Source organism: Pan troglodytes, chromosome 3, assembly GCF_028858775.2.
Source record: "Pan troglodytes isolate AG18354 chromosome 3, NHGRI_mPanTro3-v2.0_pri, whole genome shotgun sequence".
NCBI classification, from domain to species: Eukaryota; Metazoa; Chordata; class Mammalia; order Primates; family Hominidae; genus Pan; species Pan troglodytes.
Genome location: NC_072401.2, coordinates 11,821,978 through 11,839,311, shown reverse-complemented (window position 1 = coordinate 11,839,311; position 17,334 = coordinate 11,821,978). Strand labels below are relative to the sequence as shown.

The 17,334-nt window shown below is 43.5% G+C and overlaps 1 protein-coding gene and 1 long non-coding RNA gene across 3 annotated transcripts; both read right to left on the bottom strand.

Moving 5' to 3' along the window:
- Nucleotides 1-4,349: 4,349 nt before the first annotated feature.
- Nucleotides 4,350-16,862, bottom strand: LOC129143695 (uncharacterized). Of its 2 annotated transcripts, none has more exons than XR_008547436.1 (2): nt 16,617-16,862; nt 4,350-4,779 (listed from the first exon to the last, which is right to left on the bottom strand). It is a non-coding gene; the product is annotated as an uncharacterized LOC129143695 (long non-coding RNA). The 2 variants fall into 2 exon arrangements; XR_010156468.1 differs by lacking the exon at nt 16,617-16,862 and adding an exon at nt 11,411-15,620.
- On the bottom strand, nt 6,112-11,259 carry LOC107974193 (RNA-binding protein with serine-rich domain 1-like). The gene is given in 3 exon segments (XM_054682773.2): nt 6,112-7,044; nt 7,047-7,989; nt 11,191-11,259. Coding segments are annotated over 2 exon segments (915 nt in total). The 5' UTR covers nt 7,873-7,989; nt 11,191-11,259; the 3' UTR covers nt 6,112-6,955.
- Nucleotides 16,863-17,334: the final 472 nt, after the last annotated feature.

Below are 17,334 nucleotides of genomic sequence, written 5' to 3'. Positions count from 1 at the left end.
TCATGACCACTTAAGTAATCTTTAACAAGATTCAGACTTTTCTTACAGCTATTCTCTTCTTCTGAGTCCTCCCCACAACAGCCCTTAAGGCTCTGTTTATGGCAATCTAGGCTTTTCCTAGCCTGCTTTCCTAAATTCTTCTAATCAGTGCACATTCGGCAGTTCCAAAGCTGTTTTCATATTTTCAGATATTTGTTATAGCAACAACATCACTTGTTCAGTACCAATTTTCTGTCTGAGTCCATTTTATTTTGCTAGAGCAGAATACCACATACTGGGTAATTTACAATAAACAGAAATTTATCTGGCTTACAGTTCTGAAGACTGGGGAGTCCTGGAGTATTTGAGAACCTTAGTGCCGTGTCATCCCATGGAACAAGGCATATAGGTGAGGGTGGGAGTGAGAGAACATGAGGGGGGGCAAACTCATTTTTCTAATAAACTTACTTCTGTGATAAATAAACCACTCCCTTGATAATGACATTCATCCATTCATGAGGGCAAAGGCTTCATGACCTAATTACCTCTTATTAGGCCCCAACCCCAAGCATTGGAGATTGAGTTTCCAACATATGAATTTTTTGAGATACGTTCAAACTATAACACATATCTCCCATTCGTCAGCTTCTGAGTTGTATCTTTTATAATAAACTTGTAATCATACATAAAGCACTTTTCTGAGTTCTATAAGCTATTGTATAAAATTATTAAACCTGAGAAAGGGGGTTATTGGAACCCTTGAATTTGTACTTGCCAAGTCAGAAGCAATGATGACACCTTAGATCTTGTTATTGACTTTTGAAGTGGGGGCAGTCTTGTGGGACTGAACCTTAGCCTATGGGGTCTGATACGATCTCAGGATCATATCAGAATTGAGTTAAATCATAGAACACCCAACTGTTGTTGTCTGCCAAGAATTTAAAAATTGCTTGGTGTGAGGGAGAAAAAAGCACACATTTGATGACTAGAAGTGAAATAGCGGTGTGGAAGTTGAGTGAGTATAAAACGATTTGTTTTATCCTGTAGGACAAACAAACACCATTTTTTGAGATAATTATCAGGATTATAAAGATCATTTTGTTTTTCTGAACTATTCCAATAATGAAGAAGAAAAGGCTGATGGTTTTCCTGTTCTTTCTTCTTACACATAGACAGATGCAGGTTAAAGTTAATTTTCTTAAAACACTTCTACTAACTAGTTGAGAAATTTACTTCTTTTTCTAAAGATGATTGTTAACTGTTTTTCAAGGATGTAAAATGACTATTTTCAATTATCTATCATTTTTTTTCATTTTTACCAAGATGATTCCTTTAAAATTCAGTTATTTCCCCCTCTCAGTGCAAATAGCCCTACTTACTATTATTATTTTTTTCTAGAGAGGTGGAGGATGGCAAGTTTGAAAAGGACAAAAAGAATTGTAAAGGTCAAGGGATATCTCAGTCTTGCCCTTCTATTTATTAAAATCCAATCTTACCCTTATTCATGATTGTCAAAATGCAGAAACAACCTATGTCCATCGATTGATGAATGAATAAACTAAATGGACGTATTTATACAGTAGAATATTATTTAGGCAAGAAAATGTATGAAGTTCTGATACGCGCTGCAGCAAGGGCGAGCCTTGAAAATGTTAAGTGAAATAAACCAGACACAAAAGAATAAATCTTCTATGATTCCACTTATATGAAATATCTATAGTGGGAAAATCCATAGAGATAGAAAGTAGATTAGCAGATACCAGGGGCTGGCAGGTAGGCAATGAAGTGTTATTGCTTAACTGGTATAAAGTTTCTGTTAGGGTGTTGAAAACTTTTTAGAAATAATGGTGATGGATGCACAACATTTTGAAAGCAATTAATGGCTCTGAATCATATAATCATACACATGAAATTAAAAGGGCAAACGTATGTTATATATATTTTACCACTATGTGAGTGTGTGTGTTTCTGTGTGTGTGTCCCAAAACAGGGGAAAACATTAATCTTAGGTTCTATGTGAACTTTGTATTTAATTGCAAACAAGTCAATTATGTTCTTGACTCATCTGTAGGATATGCATAAAATCTTCTATAAAAATGCTAAATCTATGCATCACTATTGCATGACAATTTCAGTTACCAATTGCTGCATTATTTATCAGTTTATAGATAGGAAATAAACATGGTACCTAATGTGAAGCAGGCCTAATTACACCCACTTTTCATGTGCCTAACTTGTGACTTAGCTTCAAACCAAATAAATCATTTACACTTGTAAGTTAAACTACTGTACAAGCGGTTTTCAGTTTCTCCCATCCTGAGATGTATATTATTGCCTCTCTAAATCACGTTATTCCCAATCTACCTGTGAAACGTTCAGCGACACAACCTCAGTGTGAATGCATCATCAGTCAGCAATTTCCAGGGTGGAAATTAACCCCTTGCCCTCTCAGTTCTGTTAAACAACAATTCCTGATCATGGGTTGAGCATAGCTGCCCAAACTGGAGTAAGTACTAAATAAATAAGCTCCTTAATAGTCAAAAGCAGATAGTATACTTGAGCTGTAATAAATTAACCAAAAGAATACATTAACAAGGGGTGGGTGTACCTTCAAATTATTTTTGTTTTGTTTATCTCCATCAGACACACAGGCTAATTGAGTAGGTATCATTTTGTATCGTATGCCAACTTCCTGCTAGATAGCAAGTGAAAAGTGTTATATAATTGGAAATAAGACTGACTATATTTAACGTTACATAGAGTTAAGTGTATATATGCATATGTGTGTGTGTGTGTGTATATATATATATATATATATGCAGTCTTATATGGAGAAAATTTGACACCTTAGAATCTGATTGGATTCCTTAAATAATAGTTTAGTTGTGTAAAATAAGTCCTGGGCAACTGGGCATTCTCCTACTAGAGGCCAGTAAATAGGAAGTTCAAGGGATTTGGGGGCTGATCAATAAATAAGATATGATCCTGAAAGGCTGTAACACACAACAAGCCTTATGGGGCAGTACTTGGACAGGGTTGCATAACAGGAAAGTCCTTACAGCACGAGACCATCCAGTGGTTTGAGTGCCCAGGTGATATTGCTAAACAGCAAGGCCGCGTCAGAAAGCTCCCAAAGGTAGCAGCTGCTTCTTCTGAATTTGTAATTACAAGGCCCTATCTTATCAATGGGTAACAATTATCTGGTGAGGTTTCCCGGAGTATGCAAAACAAGCAGGCTACAGTTGGCTTGTTTGGGTTATATTTTAAATAATTGGATATGCAAAAATATTTGACTTTGGAGCAAGTGGAATTTTGAGCTCAGGGGTCTCAGCCTTCTGCGAAGAAGTAAACAACCCAGCAGTCAATACATAGAGGCCATCTTTGGCTCACTTACATAACCATAAGAAACTAGAGTGTCTGCCTTACACAGGAATGGATTGTTCATCTTCAAGTAGACTTCTGTCAACTCAGAAGATCCATCAAATGGCTTGTATTTGTTTTCTATCGCCATGGAAACACATTGCCGCAACTTAGTGGCTTACACAAGAAAAATGTTATTTTCTTACAGTTCTGAAATTTGGATGTTCAAACTCGGTCTTGGTGAGCTAAAATCAAAGTGTTGTCAGGAATCTGTTCCTTCTGGAGGCAATGGGAAGAATGTTTCATGAAGTCTTTTCTAGGTTTTAGAGTCCATTCTCATTTCTTGGCTAGTGGTCTCACATCAAATCACCTTCCTTCAGACTCTGATCTACCTCTGTTTCCCTCAAAATTCTTGTGACCACATTGGGTTCACTCAGGTAAGTTATCTCCCCATTTCAAGATTCTAACCTTCATCATACCTGCAAAGTCCTTCTGCTGTGTAATTTAACATATTCACAGGTTCCAGGGATTAGGATGTGGATATCTGTGGTGACATTATTCAGCCCCCCAAGGGGTGCTGGAGAAAACACAGACTCAGGTCTGTGAGGAGCCTCAGGTTCAGGACACAGATAAAAGGAAGCTCAATGGACTCCCTTCAAGGCAGCCTCTTAACTGCACTGAGTGACTTCTGGAAGGGGGTATCGCTATTTTCAAACATACAGGTAGTGAGGATGAAATTTATGGTTTTAACAACTCAAGTTCTTGTAGCCCAGGGAAGCATTCTGACTCCCAGCCCTGGAGCAGTTTAAGAGATAGAGCCAATAAAGTCAGGCTTGTCTTCCTCAGGTTTCTTCCTCTTCGGACCATACTGTTCTGTGTTCCCTTTTCAAAGTTTGGGCCTCTCTGCACCCTAAAAATCCCAGTGACTCACAGGTGGCTCAGATGCAGTTCTTGTCCTGGTGGAGCCCACAGTTTCATGCGCTTCCGTGTGAAGAGACCACCAAACAGGCTTTGTGTGAGCAATAAAGCTGTTTATTTCACCTGGGTGCAGGGGGGCTGAGTCCGAAAAGAGAGTCAGCAAAGGGTGGTGGATTATCATTAGTTCTTATAGGTTTTGGGATAGGCGGTGAAGTTAAGAGCAATGTTTTGCGGGCAGGGGTGGATCTCACAAAGTACATTCTCAAGGGTGGGGAGAATTACAAAGAACCTTCTTAAGGGTGGGGGAGATTACAAAGTACCTTCTTAAGGGTGGGGGAGATTACAAAATACATTGATCAGTTAGGGTGGGGCAGGAACAAATCACAACGGTGGAATGTCATCAGTTAAGGCTATTTTTACTTCTTTTGTGGATCTTCAGTTACTTCAGGACATCTGGATGTATACGTGCAAGTGACAGGGGATGCGATGGCTTGGCTTGGGCTCAGAGGCCTGACACATAGCCTGTTGCAAAAGACATAAATATAAATGGAGATTCCATTTCCTTCCAGGACCCTGGGCATCTAGCCAAACCATTGATTCTGCAGCCCATGCACTGACACATAATTGCATGTCTAGCCATTTCTCCTTCCAAGTAAAGTGCATAACCAGGTGCACTGCCCAATGTTCTATTCACTGGGAGGTTTTCCCTTTGCTACTGTCCTTCATGGATATTCTGGAAAGAGGCTGTGGAGCTGCAGCTGTCCACATTTGGTGGTGTCTGCATATTATGCAAAATCATCTAAAGCCTGGTTCAACTGTCCTCTTCCTCTGTCAACTGATCATAGGGTACTACCCACGAAGCCACAGGTGCAGGCTAGAAGAGAGAAGGCAGTGTAGCCAGAGTAGGGACCATGGGCATTTGGGTCACTTCTTCATGTAATTTACTTCTGCCTTCAGGACTTTCTTGGGTCTGAACCAGTATACAGAACTTCCTTTGGTGATGAAGTATTGTACTGCGTGCCTAACCTTATGGCTTGGTATGTCATGTAACACCCAGTTCATGATAAGTAGCTCAGATAGCATGGATACTTAGTGGCCCATAGTCAAGCATTCAGTTTCTACTAAGGCCTAACAGCTGGCAGAGAGCTGTCTCTCAAAAGGAGAAGAGTTTTCTGAAGATGATGGCAGAGCTTGCTCCAAAATCCTAAAGCCTGTACTATTTGCTTATGGGGGCTGCAAATATTTCCATCTGCTACTAACATTTCAAGCACAGGTTATTCTGAAACACACAATATGATTGAACCATTATTCTATAATTTGAATCTGAGGGGTCCAAGGCTTGAGAATGTCACCTAACCTGATGGAATTCAGGCAGTGCCACATGAAGGCTGAACACACAAACCTAGAGTCAGGGTTATGGGTTCAAATCTCAACCTCTCTTCTGTCTATCTAGAGTGGAAATATCTCCAGACAGACAGAAGAGAGTTTGACCCTGGACAAGTTCTTTGACTCCCAGTGCTTCCTTCCATCAATGTTGGAATGGCAATGATAACGGCAATCCCTTACTGGATTACGGAGAGCTGAATAATCAAATGTGTGGAAAAGAAGAACTCTTCTCATGTGATTAGGTGATGAATAAATATTCATTATGATTGTTGCCTCACTTTAACTTAGCTCTCTACTCAAATACCACCAAATAAAGGCTTCCCTCACCACCTTATAACTTCTGCTAACTTTCGATTTTCATTGTACTGATTTTTCCTCATAGAACTGATCATTACTAGGTATATTAGCAACATACAGATTAAATATTATTTTAAATGTTGCCCCTTTTTTTAATTTTTTTTTTTTAGATTTGCATTCCGATCTTGGGTTTATTCAACACAATTCTTCCACTCTACACAACAAAGTACAAACACAATGTCATCTAAAATGCTACAAAGGTATAAAACTCAAAAGAGAAATTTTATAGAACTGACTGTACAATAAAAGCAAAAAAGAAAAAAAATAAAAGCAATGTACATGTTGCCAAGATAACCTGAAAGACCACCATGAAGGACAGGCACAACCATGGCTGCGTGATGACCCCGCAGAGCTGGCTCTCAACTCACTCGCCAATTTCAGAGTACAGTGGTGGGGTGTGGTGTGTGCATCGGTGCACGGACAGACAGAATCATGAGCAGCAACTACCATGGGTGAGAGGATCTTTGGGGGGCTGTGACCCTTGAAGTCAGAAGAGGCCTCGAGAGGCCAGGCCTAACAGGGTTGGCAGCTGCACTAAAGCCTGGGGCAGCTCCCTTTCCAAAAGGACACTGCCCAGCAACAGCAAGGGCACGGCCTGGCCACCATCCCAGGTCATTGGGGAAGGGAAAAGTGTGCTCCCAGGTAAGCAGGGTCAAACCACCCCCAAGAGCCTCACTTGTCCCTGGTGGCTCTGCCACTGAACTGACTCTTAGAAACCGGAAACGAGTGAGCTTTCTGGCCAGAAAACCGGAGGGAATCTTGACAGGCACACAGCATCCAAACCAACAGCACTTCTGCAGCCGGAGCCCGGCTGGCAGAGGGGTGCTGCCTGCTGCCTGCAAATCCTGCCAGAGTCAAGGGTTTGCTTTCCTACTGGTCTTGCTTTGGCTAGAAAAGTGACAAAACTGAGCTGGGTGGGGTATAAGTTACAGGGGTGAGAGCTTCAGTGGCCTGTTTATCGGGAGGAGTTGGAGCTGGAGCGGCTCCTGTGGCGGCGGCGGCCCGGGGACCGTGATCTCCGGCGCACGGGGGACCTGCGCCTCGTGAGCGGGACCATCTCCTCATCCGTGGGGGAGACCTGCGCCACATAGGCGGTGGTGGCAACATTCTCCTGGGAGGGCTGAATCTCCTGGGGGGTGGCCTAGGCCAGGGGGCCAGCACGGCGGTGGCAGTGATCTCCTGGCCATCAATTTGTCCTCCATCCATGTGCTTCAGCGCCTTCTCAGCTTCATCTGGATTCTCAAACTCTACGTACGCATAGCCTTTGGACAGATGGGGTTGCATCCTTTCCACGGGCATGTCAATCATTTTAATTTTCCCATAGGTGGAAAATATCTCCATGATGTGATCCTTTGTCACATTCCTGGTGAGTCTCCCAATGTGCACTTTGGTGGGCTTAGGAGATGGGCTCCGCCTTTTCCTCTCCTTTTCATCTCTTTTAGGTGGTTTGGATTTGGAGCGGGAGCGCCTCCTGTTGTCGTGTCTGCGCCGAGAAGGACTTGGAGAGCCAGAAGAGCTGCTAGAGCTGGAGCTGCGGGAGGTGCTGGAGCTTCCTGAGCGGCTGGATGCTGAGGAAGAGCTGGAGCCACTGCTTGAGCCAGTGCTGGTGCTGGAGCCTGGGCTGGAAGTCGAGCTGGACCGAGACCTGGTACTGCTGCTACCACTGGAAGCGCTGCGCCTCTTTCGCGTTTTGTCCCGGCCGCGATCCTTCTTACTCGACTCCTTGGTGGCCCCTATATCTTTTGAGCGATCCTTGGACTTCTCATCTGAGCGGTCTTTGCGTTTGGTAGGTGAAGGGGCCCTAGTGCTGGATTTTTTATTATTTTCTTTGACTCCTAGCAAGCTCTTCTTTTTCACTCCTGATAAATCCATTCTCCCCTTCTGAGGTGTTCAAAGCAGCAATGGCGGCCTCACTTATCTGAACTCTCACTTCTAACTTGATTCTGAGAAACGATCCCTAATCGATTGCAATTTACGCCAAAGAGCAGCCTTCTCCAAGAGCCAGTTGGTAAGGAGGACACAGCACACCAATGTGGTCCTGGTTTCCCTGTGCAGTGCATGCCAGGGGTGCTTCAAAATGCTGCTGAAAATATGTTCTGACCCAAGAAAGAAAAGCACCTGGCTCTGAACAGTCAAATGAGAGCCAAGGAGGGCCGAACGCCACCTTTGCTGCTCTTGTCCAGGGGTAAAATGTTTTGCTTTAGAACAGTAAGGTTCTGCAGACACCCAGCAGATAGTGCCTCGACACTGTTTGTGTCCTCGGACAATCAGTGAGTATCATTCAGAGTATAATTTAGAGTCTGGAGCCAGAGGGCCTGGGTTTGATTTGAGGTTTTACTGTGTGATTTTAGACAAGTCACTTATCCTTTCTCAAGTTTCTCATCATCAATATGGTGACAATTACAGTTCCAACCTTATAGTTACCCAGGGCATTAATTAAAGACTCGATAAATGTTAGGAGCAAGAGTTGTATCTCCAAGTCCGGAGGCTCCTTCCCCCACAGACACTTGTCTCCAAAGTTACACGTAATTTCTAAACTCTCAGCTGGGTTCCTGCACCCACCCGCCTTAGGATCACCTGCAGCAGCACTGTCCAATAGAAACCGTGTGAGGAGCCACAAGCATCACCTGAAATTCCTTAGTAGCCACGTCACAAAAATGGGTGAAATTAATTTTTAACATTTGACACATCCAAAATATTATCTTTCCAACATATAATCAACATAAAAATCTAATAAAGGTTTGCTTTTTTCCTAGTCTTCTAAAACTGGTGTGTGTTTTAATATTTCAGTCTTGATTAGCTGTATTTCACATGCTTAGTAGCCACATGTGTCCATTGGCTACTTTGCTGGACAGCACAGACCTAGAGTGGAGGTCACACCCGCAGATTCCAGCCCCATCCCCCCAAGAACCAAAGATCTGCCCGAATGTACTTTGTGAAATCAAACACCACCAGTTATTCTTTTTTTTATTATTATTATACTTTAAGTTTTAGAGTACATGTGCACATTGTGCAGGTTAGTTACATATGTATACATGTGCCATGCTGGTGTGCTGCACCCACTAATTCGTCATCTAGCATTAGGTATATCTCCCAATGCTATCCCTCCGCCCTCCCCCCACCCCACCACAGTCCCCAGAGTGTGATATTCCCCTTCCTGTGTCCATGTGATCTCACTGTTCAATTCCCACCTATGAGTGAGAATATGCGGTGTTTGGTTTTTTGTTCTTGCGATAGTTTACTGAGAATGATGATTTCCAATTTCATCCATGTCCCTACAAAGGACATGAACTCATCATTTTTTATGGCTGCATAGTATTCCATGGTGTATATGTGCCGCATTTTCTTAATCCAGTTTATCATTGTTGGATATTTGGGTTGGTTCCAAGTCTTTGCTATTGTGAATAATGCAGCAATAAACATACGTGTGCATGTGCTTTATAGCAGCATGATTTATAGTCCTTTGGGTATATACCCAGTAATGGGATGGCTGGGTCAAATGGTATTTCTAGTTCTAGATCCCTGAGGAATCGCCACACTGACTTCCACAATGGATGAACTAGTTTACAGTCCCACCAACAGTGTAAAAGTGTTCCTATTTCTCCACATCCTCTCCAGCACCTGTTGTTTCCTGACTTTTTAATGATTGCCATTCTAACTGGTGTGAGATGGTATCGCATTGTGGTTTTGATTTGCATTTCTCTGATGGCCAGTGATGATGAGCATTTTTTCATGTGTTTTTTGGCTGCATAAATGTCTTCTTTGGTATTCCCTACTTAATAAATGGTGCTGGGAAAACTGGCTAGCCATATGTAGAAAGCTGAAACTGGATCCCTTCCTTACACCTTATACAAAAATCAATTCAAGATGGATTAAAGACTTAAACATTAGACCTAAAACCATAAAAACCCTAGAAGAAAACCTAGGCATTACCATTCAGGACATAGGCATGGGCAAGGACTTCATGTCCAAAACACCAAAAGCAATGGCAACAAAAGACAAAATTGACAAATGGGATCTAATTAAACTAAAGAGCTTCTGCACAGCAAAAGAAACTACCATCAGAGTGAACAGGCAACCTACAAAATGGGAGAAAATTTTCGCAACCTACTCATCTGACAAAGGGCTATTATCCAGAATCTACAATGAACTCAAACAAATTTACAAGAAAAAAACAACCCCATCAAAAAGTGGGCAAAGGACATGAACAGCCACCAGTTATTCTTAAGCACTCCAAACACTGAGAACCACTGAGTAAGCGGACGCCTTGCTGGGAGCGGTCGAGTGCTAGAAAGCAAAAGTTGAGGTTCTCTGTTCACCCAAGTTCAGGTACCGGCTCAGGACCTCGGTTACCTCCCCCATCCTCCGGAAAGGTGCGCGTCCAACAGCCAGAGAGAGGAGAGAACAATTAGTTAAATCTCGAGGAGAGGGCGTTTCGGCACAAATCTTCAGAGCACCTTCCCCATTTAAAAGCACATTTCAGGCACAGTTCATGCGGAATCAAGACAAAAAGCCTACTCCACGTTTCTCCTCCAACAACCTTAACCTTCCCGTATCCGCCCCTCTGGGGTAACCCATCAAACTGAGCTCGGCCACCGTGCTCGGTCCATAGTGGGCCGTATCCCCAAGGCCTAGCGCCGATAATTGCACACGGGAGTCCGGGAAACGTTCGCGGAGTACACGTTTGAATTAATGACTCCGAAGGGGGGATCAGCCGACCTTCCACCGCATGCCACAAAGAAACTCCGCGCCCGCCGACACCGGCCCGACACGCCGACCTCGCCGCACCCCGTCCGCGTTCACTCACAACTTCCCCGTCCAGGCGCCGGGCCGCGAGCGCTTCCAGGGCAGGGCCGGGCGTTGGGGGCTTGGGTCTCCGGCCCGGCGGGAGGGCCCCAAGGGCGTAGGTCGCGCTCCCCGCTGGTCTGAGTCCCGCGGGCCTGGCTGGGCCACCGCCGAGCGGACGAAGCACAGGCGCCCTTCCGCTCGCAGCGGCCCTGACCACTTCCGGGCCACTGCCTCGACACCTCCTAATCCGCCCGCCCCGGGCCACACTCTTTCTTCTCGGAGCCCGCACCGCGCTGCCAGGCCACCGCCGCACTGCGGGGCTGAGGAGTGGACCGGCTTCACGATGCGTCCTGCCGGGCAGCCCCCGAAACACGGATGCGGTCGGATTCCGCCCCAAGTTACATCTTCCCGCCGCCACCACCTCCTCCTGCTTTCCTCAGCCGCGGAGGCCGGCGCCGCTCTCTGTTTTAATTTTTTTACCAAATGTAATTCATTTAAATCATTCTACAGATATTAAATGACCACCTACTATGTGCCAGGACCCATTCATGGGACTGGAAATATAACAGTAATTAAAAGGTAAAATTTTGTTCACCTTCTTTTCTGGTGTTCACTTACTGACCTTCACTACCAGGAGCCTGTCTCCATGAGAGTAGGGACTCTGTGTCTTCGATTCATTCCTGAAAACTCAGAACCTAGAACAGTGACTATCCCATAAAGTCAACACTTAGTGAATAAACAAATGAGTGAGTAATATTTTTACCCGGCACATGAAAATTGTCACCAGGGAAGAAAAGAGGAGCAAACCTTGAAGCTCTTTAACACGGAGAGAGCTGGGTAATGGAATGCATCTGAGATTTCCTCCTTATGATTCTGCAGGGTCTGTGCTGTTTCTTAGTGTGGAAAGTGAAAATCAGAGACATTAAACAGCTTCCTCAAGGACACACAGTTAGATGGAAATGGAGTCAGAATTCTAATCCAGGTCTATTTGACCACCAACTCTGCAATTTACCTACTATATCTGTGCAGAAGAGCCCTGAGTTACAGACCAGTAATGAGAAGAAATAGTGAAGGGTTGGCAAACACCTCAGTTACATAAGGAGTTTCTCTAGGCTGTGTGCATCACCCCACACTCCATCTAAAATAGATGTTGGAGATTTTAAACATCTAGGGTTTAGATACCTGAAAAAAATAAATCATTTTAGTGGTTTATGAAAAAAGGAAGAAGAGGAGAAGCAGCAGCAGGAGGAGGTGGAGGAGGAGGAGAAGGAGCAGGAAGGGGAAGAGGAGGGAGGGAGTGGAAAAGAAGAAGAGAAAAAATGAGTAACCAGGCGGACACTTAGTTGGCCTTTTGCTTACATCAGTATTTCATCCTTGGCCACCAATTGCACACTTGAAGTTGTTTACCTTCCTGGAGGATTTCTCAATCGTTCATTGTGAAGGATTCCTAGCCTCTCCTCAGTGGACAGCCAAGAGCCTCCTCTCAGCTGGGAGCCTTCCTCCCATTCACTGCAGTCTCCCTGAACTGCTTCCAGAGCCCAGCTTCTCTGGCCAATGGCCAAGGACTCAAACAGGCACTGTTCTTTCAGCACAGAAACACAGAAACCAAGTGCCTTGGTACAAACAGAAGGCTGCATTCTTTGGCTAGGATCTGGGAGAGATAATTACCCCGCAAGGTCTTCCTCTCATCTAAGCTGTTGTTTAGCTAGACAGCACAACAGAGTTTGTGGAAAGTGCTGCACAAAGGTTTAGTTCATTCATTTGCTGACCCTGTGATGAGTGACGGTGGGCCTCACCTTCCTGAGCTACAGATTTCCTTCTCTGAAAAGGGTCATAGAACTAGATTATCTTTAAATTTCTGAAAAATTCCAAAACATGATAATTTCTCCTAGGTATGAAAGAAGAAAGTTTAAGAAAAAGGGAAATTTTCTTCCTTCTTTGCTTCCTTCCTTCCTTCCCTCCCTCCCTCCTTCCCTCCCTGCCTCCTTCCCTTCCATTCCCTTCCCTTCCCTTCCCTTCCCTTCCCTTCCCTTCCCTTCCCCTCCCTTCCCTTCTCCTCCCTCCTTCCTGTCTTCTTTTTCCTCTCTCTCTCTCTAATGTACCAAGATTTTAAGTAAATAATTTCTGGATGAAATTAGTACCTTGAAATTTTGAAGTTGTCTTGGGTAGAAGCCAGAAAGATATCCTCTAAAAAGCTGTAGACATTTTATTATGCTCCTTACATGATGAAACTTGAGGACTCCTTTGCAGCCACCTTTTCCTCTGTTCATTATTTACAAATCTCATTTCTTGAGATGTCATAGAGGAATTCAGTGATGGGTTTGGTCATGGAAACCTATTTTCCATTTTTCATTTTCCATGCTACACTTGCCACTCGTTTCAGTGGTAGGAGTTGCTAAGTCAGTGAGTTAACCTTGTCTTGGCCTACAGCTGGGGCCTGGCAAAAACTTGTGAAATTGATTTAGAATGTGTTCTGTGGTCTATACCTTATCATTGTAAAAATGGATAATCTTTTTCTTTGAGACAGGGTCTAGCTTTGTCACCCAGGCTATAGCACAGTGGTATGATTGTATTTCACTGCAGCCTCAAACTCCTGGGCTCAAACAATCCTCCTACTTCAGCCTCCTGAGTAGCTGGAACCACAGGCACACACTATCACACCCAGCTGGAGAGGGTTTTTGAAAGTTCATTTACTGATATTTACATACAGGAGAAAACACAAATGAAAGCGAAGCTGAAGACTCTGATTTCATGAGAGATATTGTGAAGTTCTGGGTAGAGAAAGACTTTTGCAGGGTCCAGTGAAAAAGTAGCTCCAAATGGGGCAGAGCCAGTGTCCATATCCCAGCCCCCTTCCTCCTCAGACTTGGAGGCAGTGGGGGCAAGTGGCATGAGGGATAATTGTGCCAAGGTCACCTGGATTCTAAGTTGATTTTGTGTGAGCCGGAAACACACTTTTGTGTGTAAACCCTTTGGGATTTAGGGGTGCTGCTGTTGTAACACAGCCAAAGCTTTACCTGATTGACATAACCCACAGGACAAGGGCAATGAGTAAACTAATTGTAGGCACATGGTATTATCTTTTTGCAAGTGGAAGAAAGAATCAGAAGATGCCGATGAGAGGAAGGACACCCTGCAATCAAGCTAAGAGGGCTCAATATCACTATCCATTTGGATTAAATGTCAGTGTGACCTTGCTTGGACAGAATTAATGTCTTTGGTGTATTCTGTTTCCTTGAAGCTTAGCAATGATTCCTTAGAAGGAAATGGAGGCTGGTGTTTGAGCCCAGGACTGTCTCACACTAAAGCCAATGTTCTTCGGAGCACACAACAATAATTCCTTTTCCCATTTTGCTCTGTTCTGGACTCTGTGCCTGCACATGCATCATTTTAATATATGTATAATTATATCATGTTATGTATTTTATTATCATTGCATAAGAGATAATGGACCTTCCCTACTGAAGACTTTGACACATTCACAGCTTTCAAAACAACACAATAATAACTAGTGTTTGAAATACTTCACAGTTGGTCCTTCTATAAACAAAATTCTGTGGAGTTTGAAAACTCTTAAGCTCTTTTTCCATAGCTATGGGGGCTGGTAGAACTGAAAGGGTTTCAAATGTAGAGGAATTTTTACTTTCTTGGCAATCTCATAATTCAAACAACTTTAAGTTTTAAATGTCACACTTGTGATGTACTATAGGTAGTCATTAATAAACATGAATGGGTTTTTGAGGTTCAGAAAACTGGCAGCAAATAAAGGGATGGAAACATTGGTGCAGAGAGCAGGTGCATGCTATAGGGAGCTCCACTTTCCTTGCTCGCTGACATTTGCACAGAGTTAAGGTCAGCCATGTTGGCTGTGATCTTCACAGCCAGCAGGGGAGTTTTCAAAAAGTAAAAGGCTCCTGGTGTCATTCCCCACTTCCACACCTTGGTGGCTGCCCATTGGTAGAAGGTAATTTTGCTTTTTTTGTTTCTTGGGTTTTATTTTCAATGTGGCATTCAAGGCCTGTTGCATGCCTGGCTCAACTTAACCTTTACTGTCCTCTTTCCCCGCTCTTCTGTATGTTGGGCTGCAGTTCAAGCGACAGGGGTGCTAGACACACTAGCCTGCATTCCCAAACAGGCCATCCCTTTTCACATCTCTGTGCCTCACTCAAAACATTTTCCTCCTCTTGCTTCCCAGCAATATCTTATGTGACTTTCAGAGCCCACCTAACACATCACCTCTTGGGATTGACTTCCCCTGGTATTCTACAATAGAAGAACTCAGCACATCTATAACATCCACCAAGCACTTGACTCTCATCTGTAGGGAAGTCTTTACCATTCAGTGTCATTGCCCCTACTGGGTCTGGGTCTATAACCAGGTACAGAGCCCAGCAGCTATGCCTTCACCACCTTGTTTTGTTGAACTTTACACAGCACTGGCTCATAGTTGGTACTCAACAAATGTTTGTTGAAAGAACATTTAGATAGTTGATAGATAGATCAGAGATACTGAGGTTCCTCTACCTTCCTTAATTTAATATTTTCTTTCTCCACATTGAGCAGAAGACTCGCTTGTAAGTCCAGTGGTGTACTGTAGGGCAATGGGAACAGTCTTCCTGGGGTGCAGGAGATGAGGGGTGTAGTGTTTGCGTAGTTTAAAAACAGTAATAAAAACAATTAAAAGTGGGCGTACTTTTTGTTATTACCATGCACTTGTAATGCTAATCAATGTCACTGATAAAATATCCCCCTCTTCAGGCCATTCCTGCCCTCCACCCCTCCTGGTTAGGCCAGGGTCAGGATCTCTCATGATTTCCTCCCCTATGCAGACTCTTTCTATCCTGCAACATGCTTCTGTAGGGCTTCTCCTAGAGATCATTCATCCATTCATTCCTTTAACAAATGTTTATACAGTTATTAATACAGAGCAGCATTGCTAGACAAAGATGAGCACAAAAGAGGTGCTCTTCCTGTCTTAGAGCTTGAATTGCATTTGGGGGAGACAGAAAATAAAATGAGTATGTATCACACGCACACAGATACACACACGTACACACACTTTGGGGTGGTAATTGTTTGAGAACAGTAGCCCAAGATGATGTGATCCTGATGGAGGAGGGGTGCCTTCAGAAGGGTTTTCAGTGGCATCCATTGTGTCTGTGGTGGAGCAGAGTGAGCTGAGGTATGAGTGATGAGAAGCGGCCAGAGATGTGAAGAGCAGGAATAATATTCGCAGCAGAGAGAAGAGCAACTGTGAGGACATAGGGTGGCAAACAGGTGTTATAGAAAAACACCTGCCAAATACTCACAAGGGCAACAGGTATTATGTTTCTGCTGTCTTTTAAATCCTATACTTAGACCTGTCTCTTCAGTTCACCTGTTGATATGGTTTGGCTGTGTCCCCATCCAAATCTCATCTTGAGTTATAGCTCCCATAATCCCTACGTGTTGTGGGAGGGACCCGGTGGGAGATAATTGAATCATGGAGGTGGTTTCCCCCATACTATTCTCATGGTAGTGAATGAGTCTTACAAGATCTGATAGTTTTATAAGGGGAAACCCTTTTCACTTCATTCTTATTCTCTCTTCCCTGCTGCCATGTAAGATTTGCCTTTCACCTTCTGCCATGATTATGAGGCCTCCCCAGCCACATGGAACTGTGAATCTATTAAACCTCTTTTTCTTTATTAATTACCCAGTGTGAGGTATGTCTTTATCAGCAGCATGAAAATGAACTGATACACTTGTGCTCTGTAAACTCTCCTGATTTTTTACCTGGAGACAGGGTGAAACCTGGCAAAAAGATGGAATGTGTTTTATCCCAGTACCTGTTTTGATGTGGCTGACTCTTGTTGGCGGTAACACTGGGCATTTTGACACAGATGGAGGGTTCTCTGTCTCTCCTCTCAATTGTCATCCCTGGTTCTCCATCACGTGGTCCAGATGTGCAAATGATAGGGCTCCAATAGCTCTCCATCCCCTCTTATCAGTATTTCATTTTTGGAGTATGGTTCATGTCGTCTGGTGCCTTAATTCAACAGATAAAGCAACTGAAGCTCAGAGAAACTGAGTTGCTGACACGGTGTCACATAGCTATGTAGTGATATGCTTGAGTGCATAATATGTATCACCCTTCTCTAAACACAAAGCATATGCTGAACATTGTGAAAGTCACTTTACATAGACCATCTTTTCTCAAAAGTCTTAGATGTTAGAGAAAAAAAAATGTGGTGAGGGAGCCTAATTAAATGGCTTCTTATCAGGCATTTCCATAAGAAAATCTCCTTCTCCTTTCTGTATCTCATGTTATCTCCAGATACATATACTTTTCAAAATATGTAGGTCCATTTTTATAGGTGCTTTTGAGGACAATGCTATGGAAATATTGTGTTTTTGCTTTGATGTTTTGCAAGCGTCAGACCCATCTACATAACATCTTGCACAGCAGGCTACACTTTATAACGATTAATACCCCAAGGCTGTGGGTCAGTAATCATTTGTGTAACTGATTGAGCATTAGCTAAGACCACAGACAGTGCCAGAGAG